This window comes from Hippocampus bargibanti, linkage group LG06, assembly GCF_051943395.1.
Source record: "Hippocampus bargibanti isolate YZ-2025 linkage group LG06, ASM5194339v1, whole genome shotgun sequence".
NCBI classification, from domain to species: domain Eukaryota; kingdom Metazoa; phylum Chordata; class Actinopteri; order Syngnathiformes; family Syngnathidae; genus Hippocampus; species Hippocampus bargibanti.
This window is the reverse complement of record NC_142739.1, coordinates 13752246-13773065: the sequence shown is the minus strand read 5'-3', so window position 1 is coordinate 13773065 and position 20820 is coordinate 13752246. Positions and strand designations below refer to the sequence as shown.

The following is a 20820-nucleotide window of genomic DNA, read 5'->3' as shown; positions in this document are numbered from 1 at the left end:
GAAAAATCTCCCTCCTATAAGTGGGGATTTGTGTTACTGTTGTCAAATATTTTGGAGTGTCTGGTTGTCAACCCACAGGTCTCCCACTGCACAAGGACTTTTCTCTGCCATCACTTTTATTTTCTCACACAGAAAAGCCAAACAAGTGACTGAATTTAAACTTCTAACTTGACTAGTTTTATTTTATGTTTGCAACCAACATTTTGTCAAGGAATGTGCCGGTGTTCTTTGTGTGTGTATGTGTTTTTTACCTTTGTGTAATAAGATGATAGACCACACACACACATCACTGCCTATGGCAAACAGAGATTGAGTGTTGTCTGATTGGAAAATTCAGTTGCCTGCTTTACTTGTCTTCGACGCAAAGTCTCGCCTGTAAAGTCGTTTAATTTCCTCTCAAGCTTCCACTTGCGCATACATACTTGCTAACCCAAAGTATTGTGAATATGTTTGTTTTTGCAGACGGGAAACCAACACATATACCAGCCTGTTGGCAAAGCAGGTAATAGACATCCCAGTAACCTTTAAATTACAGTGTAGCAACCACAGTTTTTTCCTCTCTTTCCATTTATGCTTCTCAAGTGCACATTTAAGTCAATAGTGCATTTGCTTCCTTCGTAGAACTTTGGATTTGTTTCCATCCAACAGACAGTTTCTTGATCATGTAGCCTGCACTTTTGGATTGGATTAGCCTTTAGTTTAATAGTCTCGCTGTGGAGAAATTTACACTTCACAGCAGCGAAGTTACGGAGAGAAGAGGAAAGGAAGGGAAGAAGTAGAAAATCAAAATCCAGGAGCTGCTGATAAGGCAGCCACTCTTGTGTCACCATCTTAAAGTCAGAAGAACAAAAAAATATATAATAAAATAATATGACAACACAAAGACACAGTCATTGGATTGGATTTGCCTTTATTAGTCTCACAGTGGAGAAATTTACACTAAGCACTTAAGCACTTTCTGTACCCTTTTGTTGTATGAAGCAGTTCTAGATGAAACAGGAGAAGATCAAGCGTCTTTTTCACCAGGTAATCTTCAGAATCAGAAAACCTTCATTCGTCCCACAATGGGGAAATTTGCAGTCCGCAGCAGCAATTTGAAAGGGGATGGGGAGGGGGGGGTGAAAGGATAGGACGTCATGGTGGAATGCGCACCTCTGCTAACTGTTGAAAGCAAATAAAAAGCTGTAGCATCCATTGACCAAGAGAATGTCTCACATTTGCTGTTCCACGTAAATCCGCTTCAATTCCAAGCCGCGGCAGTTCGACATACGCATCGGCGCTTTGTGCTAATGCTCCTTTCTTCTCATCGCGGGCTCCTCAAGCTATGCACCCATCCAGCCGCAGACTGTCCAACAGCAACGACCTTTCCGCTGAACGAAGCGGGGATGTGAAAACACTGCCCATTCCAGGTGCAAAAAAAAACACAATCGCCCCAGAGCTGTCTAACGATGACAATCAAATGGCCCCAACATTCTTACCAATCAAAAATGGTGCTGACATGTTTGTACTGCCGAAAAGGCGCAACCGCTCAGCACAGTCTATTCCTTGATGAATTGATGAATGTTGTGGCCGTAAAGGCTGAAAAACAATCTGTATCAATTCCACATGATGGACGACACAAAGTGACAAAAGAAAACACAAAAACAACACCAAAAAAGAATCAAGGCTCGTGAGAGCCTTTGCTGACGGCTGCCTACTCGCGCGCCATCTTCGACTTCTTTCCTTCCTTTTCAGTGTTCACAAGTGATAGTTTGAGCAAAGTAATTCAATACTTGAGGCGGACCCCTCATCTTTTATTTTTCGAAACGCCTTGCCATTGTTTAATCTCATGAGATTCAAGTATACACACTTATAAAATTATCGTGCACTGAGTCTACATACCTTCCTCCAGGACTAAAAAGATGTTTGTTTCCTGCAGAACTCGTGCCCCCCCCGAAAAAACCACCACGACCTGGTGCCCAAAGCCAACAGTGCAGTCTGGCCGGTCTTAACACTGCAGATGGCTACAATGACGGCGTGAAGGTACAGAAGAGAGCTGCAAACGTCATACTATAATAAAACACATAAACATGAGATATATTGATCATTTCAATGTCATCGAGCAACCAAAGCAATACCGTCCCCTACTATATACAATACGATGCCTGTTTTATGGCTTCCAAATTAATATCTTCTCTTCTGGTTTGCCTGCTCTCACTCTTCCTCCTCTCCCTCCTCCTGTACTCTGCCTTACTGTTGACTCCCAGCCCTGGCGGGTAAGCAACATATCGCGTGTCTCGCTTTGTGTGCATCACACAACACACATTTATTTTGCTCTCCTGTTGGATCAATTTCTTATTTTTTCCCACTCTCCCCCTTTCATGCACCTCTAACTCATTCACTGCCAGAAATGTGCAAAAATGTGTCCGCTCCAATGCCAGGGTTTTTGTCATTTTTACTCAATTTGCAGGACCCACAGTCTTGAGTTTTAGGACTATATAAATAAACATTTAATGCAGCGTTAGAAGCCTTAGACTTCCTTCTTTCATCAGAAAAAATAGTTAATTTCTAAATTATAGGGGTTTGGAGTCATATGAGCTTGAAATGAGGGCGGCTGTCCAAAATACAATGCAATACATACATACAGTATTGTTTGATAAAATGCTTTAACAACAGCTGTGTCACGGTTTGCAAGGTAGTGATGTCGGTTGCGGATCCCAAAAAGCAGGCAGGAGGGAGCAGGAGGTTGTTTGACAAATTGTATGAAAATAAAGTCAGCAGGAACAACATCTAAAACATCAAAATCACCCGAACAGAAAAAATACAAAGTATCAAAAGAAAACCAATAGTAAAGGTCCGCCAAGGTGAAACAAACACATGCACAGCATACAATGCATGCACAATGCATACAATTGCATACAAAGCATACAATGACCCGACACCGAATGGTCGCGCCGGGAGTCCTTTCAACTGTCACTGATTGGGAACGACCAGCACCTGCGAGCGCTACCCGTTGGTCGCCAATCCGAACGTGGCAGTCCGCCACTGATCGGGACGACCAGCACCTGTGCATGTGCAGGCGGGGCCGACAGCTCCACCCGTTGGTCGCCAACCAGATCATGACAGTACCGCCCCTTCAAAGGACTGCTTTCAGAAGTCCCAACAGTCTCCCAAAAGGTCCAACTCGCCAGGAAACGATGTTGGAGACGGCAACCGTCGCCTGTCCAGCATATGGTGAGCGGCGGCCTGATGGGAACGGGACTCAGCCTGGCGTGGACGAAGATGCGGCACGGAACGTCGTGGACGTGTGTGCGACCCTTCTCGCATGATCACGTGACGACGCATGGCGCGACGTGTATGTTGCACTGCCAGGCGCAGAGTGGCACCCCAGACGGCCGTATGGGAACGGGTCTCGACCGGACGTTACGGCTCGTCGAGTGACTCAATTCAAACTCGACGCAGCGTGGGCTAACGTGGACGCGAACTGCCCGGCACCGGGGAAACGAGACCAGTCCATAGCAGCTCCAGGATCCAGCGGTGAGTGTGGTCTCTGACTGATGTGGACGCGGACGTTGCACAGCTCGTCGTGGATGCCACTCAATTCAACATGCATGACGACAGCGTGGCTGGACGTGGGCGTGCACTGCCAGACACCCAGTGTCACCCTGGACGGCCACCTGCAAGGAAGTCCCGACCTGATGTGGACGTGCAAGCGGCACCGCTTGTCGTGGACGTGAGTGTGACCCTTTTCACACAATCACGGGACGAAGCATCGGCTCGACATGGACGTTAACTGCCAGGCACAGGGTGGAAATGAGACCGGTCCGTTGTACGTGCGGGATCCGATGGTTGGTCGGGTCATTCTGTCACGTTTTGTACGGTGGTGATGGCGGTTGTGGATCCCAAAAAGCAGGCAGGAGGGAGCAGGAGGTTGTGTTTGTCAAATGGTATTAAAATAAAGTCATCAGGAACAAAATCTAAAACATCAAAGTCATCTGAACGGAAAACCAAGATTAAAAGTCAGCCAATGTAAAACAAACACATGCACAGCATACAATCCATACACGATGCATACAATTGCATACAAAGCATACAATGACCCGACACCGAATGGTCGTGCCGGGAGTCCTTTTAACTGTCACTGATTGGAAATGACCAGCACCTGCGAGGCAGCAGGCAGGGCTGACAGCGCTACCCATTGGTCGCCAATCCGAACGCGGCAGTCTGCCACTGATCGGGATGACCAGCACCTGTGTAGGCGCAGGCGGGGCCGACAGCGCCACCCGTGGGTCGCCAACCAGATCATGACAAGCTGAAGCTGTAACAAAGCGCTAACATGGAAAAAAGGGAAATCCTAACCCTCGTGGAAGGGGAAAAAAACATTCCCAGAGGTCTGAGCAACGCTTTATCGGTACCCCCACCCCCAGCAAGAAAAACCAAACCCCGGACCAATTCTGGAATGGCGCTCCACGCCATATTTTCTATTCCCAAATAATTTTGGGAATGGCAGTGAATGAGTTAATACAAGACTATTGCCCTTCAATGCAAACATTCTCTTTCCTCGCTAGTTTCTTAACTTTTACTAATACTAATTTTAGCTTGATACCGCACTGAAAATGCAACCACACAGCTGTCAGTTTTCAAACATTTGCCCGTGTAATGTGAGCAGATGGAGTTTCTTGTCCTCTTTGACTTGCTGGCCATCATATTCTGTGTCCACCTTTTCTTTGTCCTGCTGTACAATTTCCATTAATTGTTTCTGTTTTCATTTGAAGTTCCTCTGAGTAGTAGCCATCATACTTTTTCATGCTATGTCTAATGCAGGGAACAAGAATGCACAGCAAATGACAGGAAATGCATTCGACTGCATGAGATAACGTGTCACTTTCAAATTGCATGACTGTGTGGTTGTTTCAAGTTGCATTAGAGAAGTAAATACGATATTGAACATTCTCTGTGGTTGAGAACCCTCTAGTGGCCATAAAAGACCAATACATACTGATGTGGCTTTTATAGTGGAGAATTAGCACCCTGTCGTAGAACTTCACGGGCATTTGCCCCCATCATTTAATTTCAGTTTCATTTGATTCCTATCAAACTGGGTGACTGGTCTGAAGAAGATAACATATAATTTTTGTTTAGATTGACAATTGTATGACCAACCTCACCCGGCAGATACAACTGGGTGTGTCAATTCTTGCGCACTGAACTCAAGTCTCGACACATAGCACAGTTTCAAGATATGACATTTACAACATTCCTGTCGGGTGGAATGTGAAACATTCTCAGTATGATTTCTGACATTTGTGATGTCATGGTTGATGCGCTCATGTGAACTCAATGCAATCCAGTAATGCCATCATTTTGGGTATGCTCAAAAGAGTAGAATATATGACCTCCACTGGCACTGAACAAAGAACTAAGTAGGTAGCTCATTATTTTTTCAGTCTGATAAATCTAATGGATCTGTCTTCGGCATGTTTAACCTTGACTGAGATCTACATCTCAGTCAAGATGTAGATCTTTTTGGTTGAATAGTTCCTCCGAATTTAGCCCTTTAGCTCATGTAGACCCTGGATAAGATGTACACAAAATATTCATAATGCATGTTTCATCTGTATTGTCTCCACCTTTTTCTTGTTTCTTGTTATACAGAATCAGAAAGCCATTGTGGGACAAAGGTTTTCTGATTCTGATTCTTTAATAGTCCCACAGTGGGGTAATTTGCAATCTACAGCCGCAAAATTCAAAGGGGTGAGAGGTCAAAAGATAAAATATGTTAGATAAAGATAAAAAGTATTCTATGCACAAAAGAACATGTCAGGAGAAAAGTACAACTGCACAAAACATTTCATTAAAAAAAACTACATAGTGCAAAGTAAAAAATACAGTAGAAAAAAAATATCTGGTTAACACAGCGCTCATCGATATTGGTCCTTGATTTTGCTCAGCTACAGCCCCAAGAGATCAGCCCCCCTCCCACCGCCAATCTGGACCGCTCCAACGACAAGGTGTACGAAAATGTGACCGGATTGGTGAAAGCTGTGATCGAGATGTCGAGCAAGATTCAGCCAGCTCCTCCCGAGGAGTACGTTCCAATGGTCAAGGTAACCAAGATACATTGTTGTTGTCAGAAATTGACTCAATTGCATGTTTTCTCGAACAGACTGTCTTTGTTGGCATTTTACACATGATTTGTCAAGAATAATATAATTTATTTGGGTGTAGTGGGTACTAAATTATATCTTCATTCACTAAATTGGAAGAGCTTGTGAAAAAGATCAAAAGACATTTCCGCATTACCGAAAATAACAGTTTTTGGTGCAGCTAGAGGTAATTACGTGAAAGAAAGCACCGACATAGAGGCCATGTTTTGAGTCATTCAACTTACCCCCAGTGCACTGCAATCAACATTGTACAAGAATGTGCCCATCCTACATAACATTGTGTACAGTACAAAATCACGCTCTAATAATAATAGTAATAATACATTTTATTTATAAGTGCCTTTCAAAACTCTGAAGGACAGTTTACAGTTAAGGGATAGGATTTCAGCGGGTGAGCAGCGGCAGCTCAACCCGGAAGTAACTCAAATTTTAAAATTCGGCACAATAACATTAAAATAAAGTCAATTACTCGTTATATATGGATATATATTTCTGACACTTTTCGTCTTGTGTCATGTTTTATAATTGTTTTTAATCTCGTGATCAGCGGCTTTCTTTTCGGTGGTCAATATAAAATATGTCATACCCATCGTCAGTACTTTTTTTCCTCGGCTTGGAAAACTTATTTTCGAACGTTAATATCAATGAGACGAATAGATTCAACTGCCAGGTCCTCAAATTATTATTTTTTTCTGGAAACGTAAAAATAAAAATCACACATTCATTTCGATTACGAAAACTTCCATTAGGACTCGTGAATGCAATGGGCTCATTTCTATAAGGCGAAACTTTGGTCGAATAAAACGCCATTCAGTCATTTGTTTTCTGTCCATTTAAAAATGATTTGAGCTCAACATATTCATAAATAATATGAATGTGGTGTGTGTTTGTCATGTCTGTTTTATTTCTTACACTTACTAATTGTTCCCCTTAAAATGAAACTGCCAGCAATTGAAGTCAATGTAGTTTTGTTTTGTTCACAGCAGCCACCTCAAAGTGACGTGATTTAAATTATTTCCTCTTTTCGGAAGGAGACCAATCCGCAAGAATGCGAGTAAAAACAAAAATCAATTTCACCGAAAGCAAACTAGTTAAAGAATAGGAACAATTCAGCAGTCTGATCGCTTATTGCGATCGATCCAAAAATTAGAAAAACACAACAATCGGTGCAGATGTCAAAATCAACGTTTTTCTTTCTGTCTCAGATACATGGCATATGCAAAGATGAAAAGTTTTTTCCCTAAGTAATATAGTATGACTCCTTGAGACTTGGTCTAGGTCAGCCGTGAGACTATTTTTTCAGAAGCTCCAAGATTGAGAAGGTTTCTTCAGCCGTCATCTGTACAAAAGTGAACTTTTGTACAGATGACGGCTGAAGAAACCTTCTCATCGATGGACCACTCCTGTACGACTGAGAGCTTACACAGACGAAGCTCCAAGATTGCATTACTGTATAGCTATTATGTCATAATAATATTTGTTCGTGGCATTTGAGAACTTTTCCTCGCATTTTGCTCACAGCTCACATTTTTCCTAAAATCTGTCCCACGGTGTCCTGTTAAAAACACTGATAAATAACATTTGTCAGTTCTTTGGACATTATTGACGTCATCTGTGTAATAAGCTTTGTGGTTCACATTGAAAAGGTTGTGTGGTCTCTTGTTTTCAGGATGTGGGCCTTGCATTGAGGACGTTGTTGGCCACAGTCGACGAGACCCTACCGCAACTTCCAGCCAGCACACACAGAGAGGTAATGACACATGCTTTTTCAGCAGATACATTTACAAACACAATATCTGCTTACGAACATTATCAATGCATAGTAAGTGGGGTTTTTTGTGTTGTTGTTTTTCAGATCGAGATGGCGCAAAAGCTTTTGAACTCTGACTTGGCAGAATTGATTGGAAAAATGAAGTTAGCTCAGCAGTATGTGATGACGAGGTAACAAAACACACATCACAGTCAAGTAATCCGGGATCATACAAAGAAGGGCCACGCTGAAAAAGGAAAATGAAGTAATAAAATTCGGACGAAGACGAATTGAATGAATCAAAAAATATTTTCAAAAGGAGTATTTCAATGATTCAATGTCAAAGGTAAACATACTCAAATTAGACACCAACGTTGTCCTTCGGGAGCCGCTATCCTGCACACCAGAATCATATGATCAGAATACTGATTGGGGTTTTGCAATTTCTTTTTTTGCTCTGTCCCCCATCGTGCAGAGAACGGGAAGGGGGGGTGCACAGAGGTGGAGGGAGGAAGGGGATCTGAGGGAACGAGAGGGAATAGAAATTTGAAGAAGGTCAGAAAGGTATGGGGGAGCAAGATTATGGATAGCTTTAAAGAACAACCGACGTCACTTTTTTGTTTTTTAACTGACATCAGAAAAACGTTTTATATCATCTAAAATACCCAAAACACACAGTATGATATTTTTAGTCAAATGCAAAACACCAATAAAAATGACTTAGTGTCCAAAATCTGCAAAAAAAATGAGCTGCGAATTGGGCATTTTCAGAAAGTCCCGCCCCCTTGTTCGTGACGTCACGCCAAGACGTCTTGCATTGTTAGTGAATCAAAACAATGGCTTCAGATTCGGAGAATATGCTTTCCTGTTCCACATCCAGTTATGAATATGATTCAAATAGTTCTGAAGAGGAAAGCATACATGTTTGCAATCGATTAAAGAATTTATTCCGTGCCATTATGAGGCAACATTGAGGGGAGATGTCCCACCCAAAAAGAGGCACAACATGGCGACCGCTACAATGCATCTTTTTTACGGTCAGGGGCAGTCCTTTAGTGACGTCACGTACGGACTTGTCACCAACTCAAAAACAAGACTTCCTGAATGTTCAGCGTGAGTCTTAAAACGTAAAATATAGCTATATGCGCTGGAATCTTTGTAAAATACGCTCAGTAGAAGTCATTTGAAGCCATTTTACAAATTATTGACACAACTTGTCCGGAGACGTCGGTTGTCCTTTAAATGTATAAAGAAGCATTTTAAAGTTGATTCTATATTTGACCGGCAGCCAGTATACTCAGACGAGGTGTTGTATCATTGTCTCCTTTGTCCGCCCACTCTTGACACTAATGTAGCTAATATATATTTTTCATATATTACGTTCAGTCTTCAGCAAGACTATAAGAAGCAGATGCTGACCGCCGCCCACGCCCTCGCTGTGGACGCTAAAAATTTGCTGGACGTCATTGACCAATCCCGGCTCAAGATGATGGCGCAGTCCCGCCCACATTAGCACCACACAGACTGGCGGATCCGTCCACTTCCTTCCAGTGAGAGTTGTTGGAACTTTTCAACCAAAAACTGACTAATGGGGTGGTGTGAAGGCCCCAATATCGTCTTCACCTCGGTGTAGCCATGGCGCTGATCCTTTATTTAACTCTGCACCACTGTGAGATCTTTTTTTAAAGAACTGAGCAAAACGATTCCTGAATCAGGATTTTGTCGTCTTTGTGGACTAAAGTGGGAGAAACAGAAGAATATAAAATCATGGATGAACCCAGATCTGATTGATGTTGGGTTGGCTGCACATCGATTCCATTTGTTGGAGTATGCCAAGCCATTGGAACTTGACTCTCTTAAGCGTCGTCATATCACAAGGATAGGCGACGCAAACATGTCAGCTGTTTTTTTTCTGGTCACGGAAACCACGCTGATTTTCGTCCTCCCTTTTCCCTTCTTTTCACCACAAATGAGACTAAAGAAAGACACGATACAAAACACTCAAGGGTGTTTTTTTTCCTTTCTTACTTTTTGTCTTTCTGACTCTTTTCCTGTTGTCTTCCTCATCCTGCTCCGCTCTGAGCCGATTTGAAAGATTTTGATGAAGCCGCCTTGGATCTCACAAACTTTGCTCTTTATCGTCTGTCATTTTAACTCACACTCTGCTTCTAAACAGAATACATATTCCATCCCAGCAGCACAGAGGTGGGGAAGAAGATGAAGGATGGTGGTGAGGGCCTCCTCCTACTCATATCCGCTTCGGGTCACAGAGGAATTTGCCAGAAATTCAAATGAAGTGGATCTCTGGTAAAATGTCCGAGATCCCCGGGTTGATGTTTTGAGCCACGAAACTGGAACATCATCTTACAAACTTACTAGGATGAACTGAGAACACCAAACTCCATGCGTGTGGAATGATTTAGTGTGATGGAGGAGAGCGTATTTGCACAGCACCAAAATGAATCTAGAATAGTTTGACCCAGGTATGATGATCACGTCTAGCCAGCCAATCAATACCTTGGGTGATAGATGGTTACAAATGTACAATAAACAATTTATTTTATCTCTTTGTTGTTGTGTAAATCTGCTCACGTTGGCATATTGTAAACTCTACTGGTGTACATCACTGGTCGATTGTACAGAAGTCGCATTAGTCAACACTGTTTTTCATTTTGTCTGCCTTCTTGTTAAATAGCAGGAAAAACAATGAAATAAAAATCACGCAGAAGTGGAAGTGGCGAGTCCCATTTCACTCAAAACACCTTTGATGATTTACTCAGTTGAGCCTCTTGCAAAAGATATATTGATTGACAGCATGTGCCCAAAGTACTTTTTTCGGATCTTAAAAGAACGCGTGTAAATCATCTTATAATTCCAGTGTCAACTCAATAAAATATGAGGTATGTTGCTTTCCCCTGGAAAAGCATGTTTGCAAATTAGGTTGTGTCTTAGCTTTTTATCCAAAAGCAACAACTAAATATTACAACCGCATGATTTTAATTCAACTGCAGCAAAAAGAATATCAGGAGCCTGTGCGAGCACTCACACTTAAAAAAAAATGGTTGCATTAGTTTGATATAGTCCTGACTCCAACATGGATATTGAAAATCAAGCGCACACCATCAGGCCAATTATTGCACATTATCACTCTTATGGTTAAAAACATTCAAATTCAACATTTTGAGCCGATGAATTGCTTATAATGTATTACATTGTACAGCAGAGTAACTTTTGTCACACAGAACTTTGGGTTAATTGTATTTCTAACAACTGATTTGCATCACATTTGTGTCATTTTTTTAAACTGATAACCATTTTCACAAAAATATCATGTGTTCTGTGGAAATCTGTCAACCAAAGATCCACCATTAGCCTTTGTGACTTGACCTCAGTTTGACCACAGTATTGTTCCTGCAGACACCAGCAGCAGCAATTTCACAAGTTCTTGGGCGTGAATAGCCTCTCCTCCACTAAAGTTGCACATGTTGTGACTGTTGCAACAGCTGACTGCGTTCCCGTTTCCATCAGAGTCCACAAAAGCGGTAGACGCTGCTCCGTTGCATGTGGCCCTGCTGGCACACTGCTTCACGATGGCCTTCATGTTACCTGCAACAACACTCGGAGAATCAACAAGATCTTGTCGTGGCGCTTTTGTTATCCGTTAGATCAGTACCTAAAGTGTCCACGACTGTCATGCAAGTGTCCAGTGGTGCTTGACATTCCTGTGTACTTGAATTACACTCGTCATTAGTGAGAGAAGAGCTGCACACGTAGCAGCTCAATAATAGCACTGCAAGTAAAAGACAAAGTTTAAACGCATTATACATATAGTTTGGTTTCCCAAAATACCCATACATTTGTCAATATCAGACAACTCTGCCAAACACACACTCAGCTTGCATGTTTATGTCCAAACAAGTATTTAAAGAAAATCATAATGTCCACGTTTTCTTGAAACTTACAGGACTGTACAAAATTCCTGCTATCCATCACACGGGGTGGTGACACTCCTAATATGGATCACCAAAAGATTGTATTGCTGCCAGAGTCCATTTTCCACTCGTAAAAACATGCTCACTTTGTTTGAGAACACAGGTGGCAAGGTCAAGGCCCGCGGGCCAAATCTGGCCCACCACATCGTTTTATTTGGCCCGTGAAAACAAATCAGGCATGCCAAGTGCTTGCAAAAGTCCGAATCCAAAATTTAAAATTGTCCCAAGTAAACCACAATAACAGTCATTGTTCTTGACTTCAGATTTGAAAACTAGTTATTCATTAATGTGTTGTGCGCGTCTATATGCAATATGTGAAGGGGATTAAACATTATAATGGTTTCCTCAAATTCATAACGACCCCCAAGAGGAAACCATAACTACAATGTGGTAAAAAATGAGTTTGACGCCCATGTTTTAGTCGCCGTTTTCATAATTGACTAACTTGGGCCTCTGTCAGCAAACTGTCCTCTCGCCACCAAGCACCAAAAGTGCCAGGAAGCCCCTTTGTGTACAAAAATTCTGATAACCTTTCGAACCACAGCATAAACAACTCACCCGGAGAGAAGAACACGGAGAGGACGATGAGGACAAGCAGCATCCTGACCACACTGACTCACTTCACGTGAATCTGTCCATCCTGTTGGGTTTCTGTTAGTACAAATCCACTTGATCACATTTCCACCCATGTTAACGTAGTTGCAATCAACTGAAAGTATTCCATAAATGTTGTCTTGCAGTGCATGTGCACGACATTCCTTGATGTTTGGTTTCACTGATACTTGTCTCGTGCTATTCTGCTGTCAGTCACATTGTCCAATGAAAGCCACTTCCTTTGTTAAACCAAGCCGGTGTTTCTTCAGCATGCACAGCTTGCCTTGTGCTCGACAAGCTGTTTACTTTCTTTGTTGGAGTCAGTTGCCAGCTCACGAACTGCACAGACACTTATTTTGACATTCTCACATCTGTCCTGCTTTATAACTGTAGTGTCTGTCGGACATTTAACTGCAAATGTGTACTTCACCGAAGTCATTGTGCAACCTGAACTTAAGGACAAACACTAATGTGTTTCTACAATCATTGTTTATTCATCAAATGCAAAGTCAAACAAAGTGAAGTCCATTAGAAACTGCACCCACATACGTTGTGGCATTTTCACATTCATAAATCACTTCCTAGCATGATATTTATCTCCATATTCAGCATTTTACATTTGGCCTATATACGTTTGCAATGGAAATATGCAACAAATAAACATAAGAAATAGAGTGTGGGGGGGAGTAATTAGTACATTAAGCTGCAGCATGACCAGGATAAATGAATGAAAGGAAGAAAATGTCTGCTCACCCTGCATATGGAGCAGACTGTAACTGAGCAAGTAGATATTATGAGTGCACTGGATGCATTTATGATGCTGTGGTTGTAAGTGTGTAAGAAAAGATTGGATGAGGAAATGACCAGAAGCCGTTGTCACCGAATTCATCATCTCACTTGTTTAAGATGCTCACTGAGTCTTTACTTTCTTGCTGTGAGTGACACACTCTGATCTTCTGGCCTTTGGGGTCCAACGCCTGAAGGGGATGGACAAGATAAAACAACAGGAAGTCTCTGCTGCTATTTCAATGAATATTCAGGCTGTGGTGTCTTTCCAAAGATTCCAGTGTAAAACCATTCTCGCCATCGCGCACCCCATGACCGCACTATCCAAAATTGCATCCCTTCAATTGCCCTTTGCTTTGCCACTCCACCATTAAATGAATAATTATCAAAAGGAATTTTAGTTTTGTGGGATTTCTTTTCTGAAACACAGCCATGCATGACTTAATGGTACTGCACTCCATGCGCAAAAAAAAGTAAACCAAGAGTGATGTGCTACCTTTTTTGGTAGAGGTAAATGAGGAAGAAGAGCTCATCTCTGAAAAAGGACAGTTGGTGAGAGGACAGGAATCCCTCAGATGAGGAGAACATGGCAGTACAGGAGCATAGATCTGAAATCAGGGTGTTCACTCCCTAAAATGGAAATAGAATCGGATGAATAAAAATAGATCTTTGCGTGAAATGCAAAGTCCTGAAAGAAAGAACAGCCCACTCACTCTGTACATCAACACTGCTCCCTGCAGGTGGGTGACAGATCTCAGCTGATGGAAAAGTCGCATGACATCCGTTTGAGTTGAGGCAGAGCTCGCGGAAACACGTCAAAGGTTGAAAGATGTGACTTACCTTGTGGTTGATAAACAGCTGAGGAACCATCGACAGGAAGCCAAATGCATACACTCCTGTCACGCAAGACGAGTTTCCCCACATTCATCTACAAAGCCGCTTTGAATGAACAGAGCCATCTCAAAAGTACACACTAAGCATATTTAGAATTTAGCGAAACAGCCCGTTGGTGTGTTTGGCAACGGCAGGCATAGATTTCTCTGCAATATTAACCCACTGTGATAAATTATATAGTTTAGAGTGCAACTCGACACTGGATGCAGCCTGCATGATTGGTTCCGGTGTTCCTTGTTCCTGTTGTGAATTGAGCAACTGGAAGGATATTTGAAACAGATCTACAGGTGTGTACAAATAACACAATACGTTTAATGTGACCTCACCTGTTACCAGGCTGTTGAGCATCCAGGAGAAGTGACTGTTAAAATGGAATTCATTTGTGTTAATACATCGAAACAGACCACCCCCCCCAAAAAAAATAAAAATAAAAATACATTCACACATCGATGAGAAGTTTTCTTCAGCCGTCATCTGTACAAATTTGAAGGTTTCGGACGTTTCGCATCCTATCCAAGAGGCTTCGTCAGCGAACTAAAGTCTGACTGGTCGTATCGGCCCTATTTATATATCCCTAATGTCCAGACATGGCGGCGCCGGACAAAGCTATGATAGGTCCCTACTCTCAGGTTGGGGGGAGCAGAGGACCACTCCCTGTGGCCCCACTGATTGTTCCTACATTCCTGACTAACGACTGGCCTATTTGCCCCACTCCCACCGGTATCACCTCATCAGCATTACGAATGTTGCCTAACCTGTTTTGCCTAAGCAGGCTATTGTATGAACGATCCAAATTGAACCTCACCCCACCAGACCGGTTTAATGAAGGATTTTGTTGTTTTATAAGAATCACTTCTTTTACTCCCCTTTCAAAGCATCTATGTTCTTTCACTAAGATTTTAACCTCATTGTCGTCAAATGAGTGGTTGCTAGCTTTTAGGTGCAAATGTACTGCCGATTGAGGCCTACATGTATTATCCCTGCGATGTTGATAAAGTCTTTTTTTGAGAATTTGTTGAGTCTCCCCAATGTACTGCTCTTTACAATTTTCATTCTTACAATGTATTGAATAAACTACATTACATTACATTACATTACATTATGTAGGAACAATCAGTGGGGCCACAGGGAGTGGTCCTCTGCTCCCCCCAACCTGAGAGTAGGGACCTATCATAGCTGTGTCCGGTGCCGCCATGTATATATTTACTAATTTAAGAAATAAAGCTGGATGAACGCCCTTTCTATATAGTACGACATAAAACGCTTGACCATGTCCAAGTGGCTTGTGTCGGTAAACGAGGATATTGCGGCAAATACAAAATGAAGAGCCAGAATAGAAGTACAACAACCAGTCACCTTTTTTGCCGTAAGTAGGCCAGGGAGAAAATAGCTCCGCTGATACACAGAGGATAGACCAAGTAGGACAAGTACGTGGAGGCCTGCAGAGAAACGCCAGTCGTCAAGTGTTTCAACAGAAATGAATGACATGATGAAATGATGACATTCGCAGAGTGAAGCACCTGTGTGTCAAACGCTAAAGTCCTCCTCTCTTCTTCATCCAGCTTGTTCATCTTCATGTGGAGACCAAATTCTGATTGTCACGTCACTTTGCACTGATGCTATTGTGAACGTTATTGACTCAGTACTCACGCACGGTCGTCTCCAGTGCAAGTTGATCCGAAAAACTTTAAAAAGCTTCCACAGCTGGTGAGACAGCATTGAGGTGTATTATTCATACTATTTGCAACCTTTTCTTATTCCTGCCTATATTTTATATACTCTGTAGTACCTCCACACATGCCGCCAGCCCAACAGGAAGTAGCACCAGCAGGCTGGTCTCCTCCAGCAGATGCAGGAAAACCAACAATGTGCCGAGACTTCGCCATAAAACTGTGCAAAATGAAATTCTTTGCAGCCTGGATTTTTGTTTACGAAATGTGAAAAGTGTTGTGCTTGCTGACCAGATTTCCTGGACATTCCTCCCATGCTCTTCTTTTTCCTCCAGAAAATGATGTCATTTTTAAGAGCCAGAAATTCACAAATGAGCTGTGAAAGTTAGAGGACAATCACATTTTTAACATGTCCAAATAGTTTCCATGGCACTTGTCCTCATTAGTGACAAACGTGTCCTATCCTAACATTCACGACATGTCAGAATTTGGACCGCAAACCTGGCAGTTTGGAAGGAAACCTGCTAGCCATGAGCTCACAGTTCTGATGGTCTTTCCATCTCATTGTAAAAACATAATATTCTTCAAATTGTCAAAGTGGACGCAGTCTTACTTGGAGGGCTGTGATGAGGGCAGTCAGCACTAACAGGTACAGATTTGAGCCCACCAGGGTCCCTTTAATCTCATCAATGTACTCCTCGGAGAATCCTGCATGCACAAAGAGAAATACAGTATGTAACTCACTTTTAATCTATGAATCAAGGCTGGCACCATTTTTTAAGACAGAGTTGGTCTTTTATGGTAAAATTTTATGAATAATAATATATTGTTGAAAACTCATGATCCAACTGTAGTTTACCGATATTTTTAAATTGTATCATTTTGAATTACTCATATTGGATTGGATTGGATTTGCCTTTATTAGTCTCACACAGTGGAAAAATTAAACAATTGTTTATGGAAATGAATTTATTTTAAAATATTTTTTAACTTAATTGTATTTATTTACAGTATTTTCTGGTGTACACGGCGTACCCAAAAGCCGTCATTTTGTTCAAAGGATTACCCTGCGCCTTATACGCAGGTGCGCCTTATATGTGAAGTAATTTTGAGCCACAACAGGTCTCGCTAGTCCTGTCAGCAGCCACCGACTCCATTTCCCCCTGTAGAAGAAGTTGTGCATAGCCCCAGCCTCTACTGTAGCGCCTTATAATGTGATGTTCCAGATATTTGGAAAACTTTTATATACATATAATATTTGGAAAACCTTTTTCATTCATTGATGGTGCGCCTTATAGACCGGTGCGCCTTATATATGGAAAAAAATGGAAAATACACCATTCGGTGGGGGTGCATCTTATACTACTGTGCGCCGTATAAACTGAGAAATAGAGTCTTTTTTTGTGTGTGTGAAATAATCCTGTATAATGGTCAATAGCTGCAATTTACGGATTCATTCCTCCTGGGTCACTGTCATGGTGCCAATTTATTTCTACACATTTTCATATGTGATTCCACAGTTATATTAGTCGGAGTAGAAAAGAATTATAAGGATGAGGTGGAGCTCCGTTGCATCTGCCATCCATGCATCCATCCATCCATTTTCCATATCGCTTATTCCTCATCAGGGTCGTGGGGGGTCCTGGAGCCTATCAGCTGTCTTCGGGCACGAGGCGAGGACACCCTGAATTGCCAGCCAATTGCAGGGCACACAAAGACGTACAACAGTCACTCTCACACTCAAACCTAGGGACAATTTGGAGTGTTCAATCAGCCTGCCATACATGTTTTTGGAATGTGGGAGGAAATCGGAGTAAATCCATGTCGGCCCAGGGAGAACATGCAAACTCCACACAGGGAGGCCGGATCGGGTCTTGAACTCACGACCTCTGCACTGTGATGCTGGTGTGCTAATCACTCACTACCGGGCCGCCCTTTGCATGAACCCTTTCTGTAATTTCAATATTTAAGTTATCCGATTCCTCATTTCACACTGATTGGAGCAGCAAATTTAATTCCTCCTTAGTCCTTACCAAACTGGCGCAGGGAATAAACCACATCCTGTAGATGAACCCAAAATCGAAATCTCCTCAGAGAAATGCCTTCATAGGACACAGTGAGTGGCAGATGGGTGGTACTTCTGTTGATCTCCTTTGGAAGGATGCATGGAAATAAGAAGAATCATTAAGGGGACAGAAATGTGGATGTCCTTGGAAATAATTTTAAAAATCTGACACTTGTTGAGAATTTTGATATTCAGCTTTTTGTTCAAGTATAGGAAGACAACACAGACGTATAGGAAGACAAAGGACAAAAACATAGAGTAGATGGTCATGTGAACACTTCAAATTAAGTTCAGAGGAAAAATGACACCAGTGCTACCTTTTGAAATGATCCTGAAATTTCCAATGAAAATCGAATATCCCTATTTTTTTGTGAGTAGCGTATGTTAGGAGATTGTTTTACCACGAGATCTCGGATTCTGAAGCTGAGCTCATCAATGAGCAGCAGAGGAAGGTAGAGAATCCGTCTTCCTTCCTGTGAGCTGATAGAACGTTGAAGTTCAATGAGTGCATTGATTCATGGTATATTTTCCCTTCTTCCAGTCCAATCATTGTTTTCTGACCAGCAAAAATGAGCATCATTCGACTGGATTTGATCATGTGACGTACATTCTAACGTAGCGACGCATGTCACTGGGGAGTCCTCCTTTGGTGAAGGTGAAGTCTTCTGACATCATTGTGATTGACAAATGGGGTCTCCAGTGGGATACAGGACGCTTTAATTGGGAATTCTAATGAAATCACACACATACACATACAGAAAAATTGATTTGTGATAAAACTCAACATCAATGGTAAGCCTTCGGCTGTCATTCGTGTTTTCCATTACATGTTAACATTCCTCTTAAGCCTCACATCGTGAGGGGAAAAAAATCACTTGTTTGTATCTCAGGCACCACTATACTGTGCTTGCCAAAACTCAGCAATGCAGTACAAAATACAATACAATACACCATACAATATACAATACAATACATATTGATTTATATAGCACTTTAACAACAGCTTAAGATGTAACAAAGTGCTTAACATGGACAGCTACCAGATACTGTCCAGGAAATAAATCAGTGACAAAGATAGTAGGAAACACCACCTCTCACAATGAATGTTCTGAAATAATATTTACTATTTTGACAAGACAAAAGTGAGTGTACCTTCTGTGTGTCTTTGTGCCCTTCAGTGTTTGTGGGGCTGACATGGGTGGTAAGATGAGCTGCATGGTGCACCTCTCGGCTATCGTCCAAAGGAGAAATACTGGCCTTGTGGACGTACACTACCGCATATAAGCTGCCGTTGGCTCGTGTCTCCTCCGGCAGGAGAATATTTACCTGCCTGCATACACAGATGAACAAAACCCAGCAGATACTTAAAACAGCCCATGTAGAGCTTTTGTTCAAAATAAATCCTGGTTACCTTTGTGTATTGCAATATTGTGAGCAATCAACATTGACTGCAGTTTATTTTAATCCAGTGCAAACATAACATTAGATCTATTACAAACATGTTCACTTTTTTGGAATATCGACATACAGTATATCAACTCCAGTGGTTTTGAATGGGACTCCGGTATGTATTGATTCTAGGAGTGCAGTACATTAAGTAAAATATTCTCTGTATAATGCTGTCCATTTATAATACAATATTAACTATAAACCAAAAAATAAAGGCCTCCATTTCTGATAAAATTATTGAATTGGCTGTCATTGGAATGTGGAGCTGTCTCAAATATTTGGAATAAAGAATATATTCCTCACAGTTTTTTTTTTTTCATTTTTGACTCACAAGGAGAGAAAAATAACACACATCACAATTAAAAATTTAACGAGAAAGTTATATTCTATAATTTAAAACCAAAACCTCCATCCACTACACTACTCAGAAAGTGTCAACAGTTTATAGTACATATATAATTTTTATGGAAATTTGGCGTCCTCTTGTGGAATCGGCCTGGGTAAAGAAGATGCACGCTGGCGGTCGGAATCATGGAGAACGACAGGACATTTTACCACTTTTGTCGCCATAAAAAGGTAAAAGTCACCAATACTTTTAAATTTGAAAGAAAAGAAGAGGCATGTATTGTTATTTTATGAGGCAGAGAGAGTTCTAACTTCTCATCTGCTTCTCAAGTAAATATGTTTTATAGAATATATAAGGTCCACTGCAATGTGTTCAGTACAGTATCTCATTTCCAAATTAACACAATAAAGTAATACAATTTCTCCATTCAGTAAGCAAGACAAAGTGGTCGTGAGCCCACCTTTCAAATGTAGAGCGTGGGTCAAATGGATCAATTCTCAGAGCCAGGTTGAGTTGACTGTTGTCTGGAACAAGGCAGGTGAACACACTCAGCTGGATGGACAACGGAAAAACACGATACAATAATTATCTTTAAGGAATCTGGGTTTGTGGGCGACCAGCACAAAGGGTACCTGTAATCTAGGTCTGGCCGAAAGGTATGAGGTGATGCAGCCCTCCCTTCTGCCCTCATCGCAGGACTTGGTATTGAGGAATCCGTATAGCAGCCATGCAGTGTGGGCCATGTAGACCATAAACACCCCCAAGACGAGCTTGGCCACGGAGCTCCTCTTTCCGCCGCTGTTCGCAGTCTTGGAGGAACACGACGGGAACATTATGCAGAATTGCAGCAACCACCGAAATTGGACAAAAGGATTTGGAAAGGATTTCGATTGGAACGAGGTGAATTCGGGTCGATTGCGGTCCTCCGCAGCATCCTCCTCCTCCTCGGGATGCTGATGATGGAAGAGGGTCAATGAAAGCTTTTGCCCTTGAATGCAGTCATGAAAACACGACGCACATCGGATGTTTCAAAGCACACTGTTAATGCTCCATAATATACGTTAAAAAACGTTAACTTTTTTTACAGTGACATTCAAATGTGTATTTTGTGGGAGGAGTGGAGTTGAA

General features: G+C 41.9%; 3 protein-coding genes across 17 annotated transcripts in view; 1 reads left to right on the top strand and 2 right to left on the bottom strand.

The window, feature by feature from the left end:
• Window positions 1-10297, top strand: part of LOC148896567 (focal adhesion kinase 1-like) — a 62717-nt gene extending 52420 nt beyond the window's left edge. For 7 of the 8 annotated variants that reach the window (XM_088998720.1, XM_088998719.1, XM_088998721.1 and 4 more), the window contains 6 exons: window positions 463-502; window positions 1919-2022; window positions 5931-6086; window positions 7816-7896; window positions 8002-8087; window positions 9283-10297. In XM_088998720.1, coding sequence (XP_088854846.1) covers window positions 463-502; window positions 1919-2022; window positions 5931-6086; window positions 7816-7896; window positions 8002-8087; window positions 9283-9409 — 594 coding nt within the window. In that variant the 3' untranslated portion in view covers window positions 9410-10297. Of the gene's footprint in view, window positions 1-462; window positions 503-1918; window positions 2023-5930; window positions 6087-7815; window positions 7897-8001; window positions 8088-9282 lie in introns of those variants that run through there. The other variant, XR_016115293.1, reaches the window with a different exon arrangement.
• A 573-nt stretch (window positions 10298-10870) lies between these two features.
• On the bottom strand, window positions 10871-13873 carry LOC148896566 (uncharacterized). Its single transcript, XM_088998729.1, has 4 exons — window positions 13765-13873; window positions 12447-12539; window positions 11570-11686; window positions 10871-11502 (listed from the first exon to the last, which is right to left on the bottom strand). Exons 2-4 carry the CDS (start codon window positions 12487-12489, stop codon window positions 11285-11287), a joined length of 378 nt encoding a protein of 125 aa, XP_088854855.1. The 5' UTR covers window positions 12490-12539; window positions 13765-13873; the 3' UTR covers window positions 10871-11284.
• LOC148896565 (lipid scramblase CLPTM1L-like) lies at window positions 12501-20769 on the bottom strand. 8 transcript variants are annotated; one of them, XM_088998722.1, is made up of 17 exons: window positions 20325-20769; window positions 20153-20244; window positions 19050-19227; window positions 18505-18626; window positions 18299-18377; window positions 17866-17983; window positions 16446-16540; window positions 16124-16208; window positions 15952-16052; window positions 15813-15866; window positions 15683-15733; window positions 15519-15601; window positions 14489-14523; window positions 14109-14164; window positions 13982-14026; window positions 13765-13898; window positions 12501-13459 (listed from the first exon to the last, which is right to left on the bottom strand). In XM_088998722.1, exons 1-17 carry the CDS (start codon window positions 20523-20525, stop codon window positions 13393-13395), a joined length of 1596 nt encoding a protein of 531 aa, XP_088854848.1. In that variant the 5' UTR covers window positions 20526-20769; the 3' UTR covers window positions 12501-13392. The 8 variants fall into 8 exon arrangements, 4 of the variants coding, with proteins under 4 accessions (XP_088854848.1, XP_088854849.1, XP_088854850.1 ...); XM_088998723.1 differs by lacking the exon at window positions 12501-13459 and having other exon boundaries at window positions 13760-13898; window positions 13982-14002; window positions 14489-14525; window positions 15520-15601; XR_016115296.1 differs by lacking the exon at window positions 12501-13459 and having other exon boundaries at window positions 13838-13898; window positions 13982-14002; window positions 14109-14196.
• Between the last annotated feature and the right edge of the window lie 51 nt (window positions 20770-20820).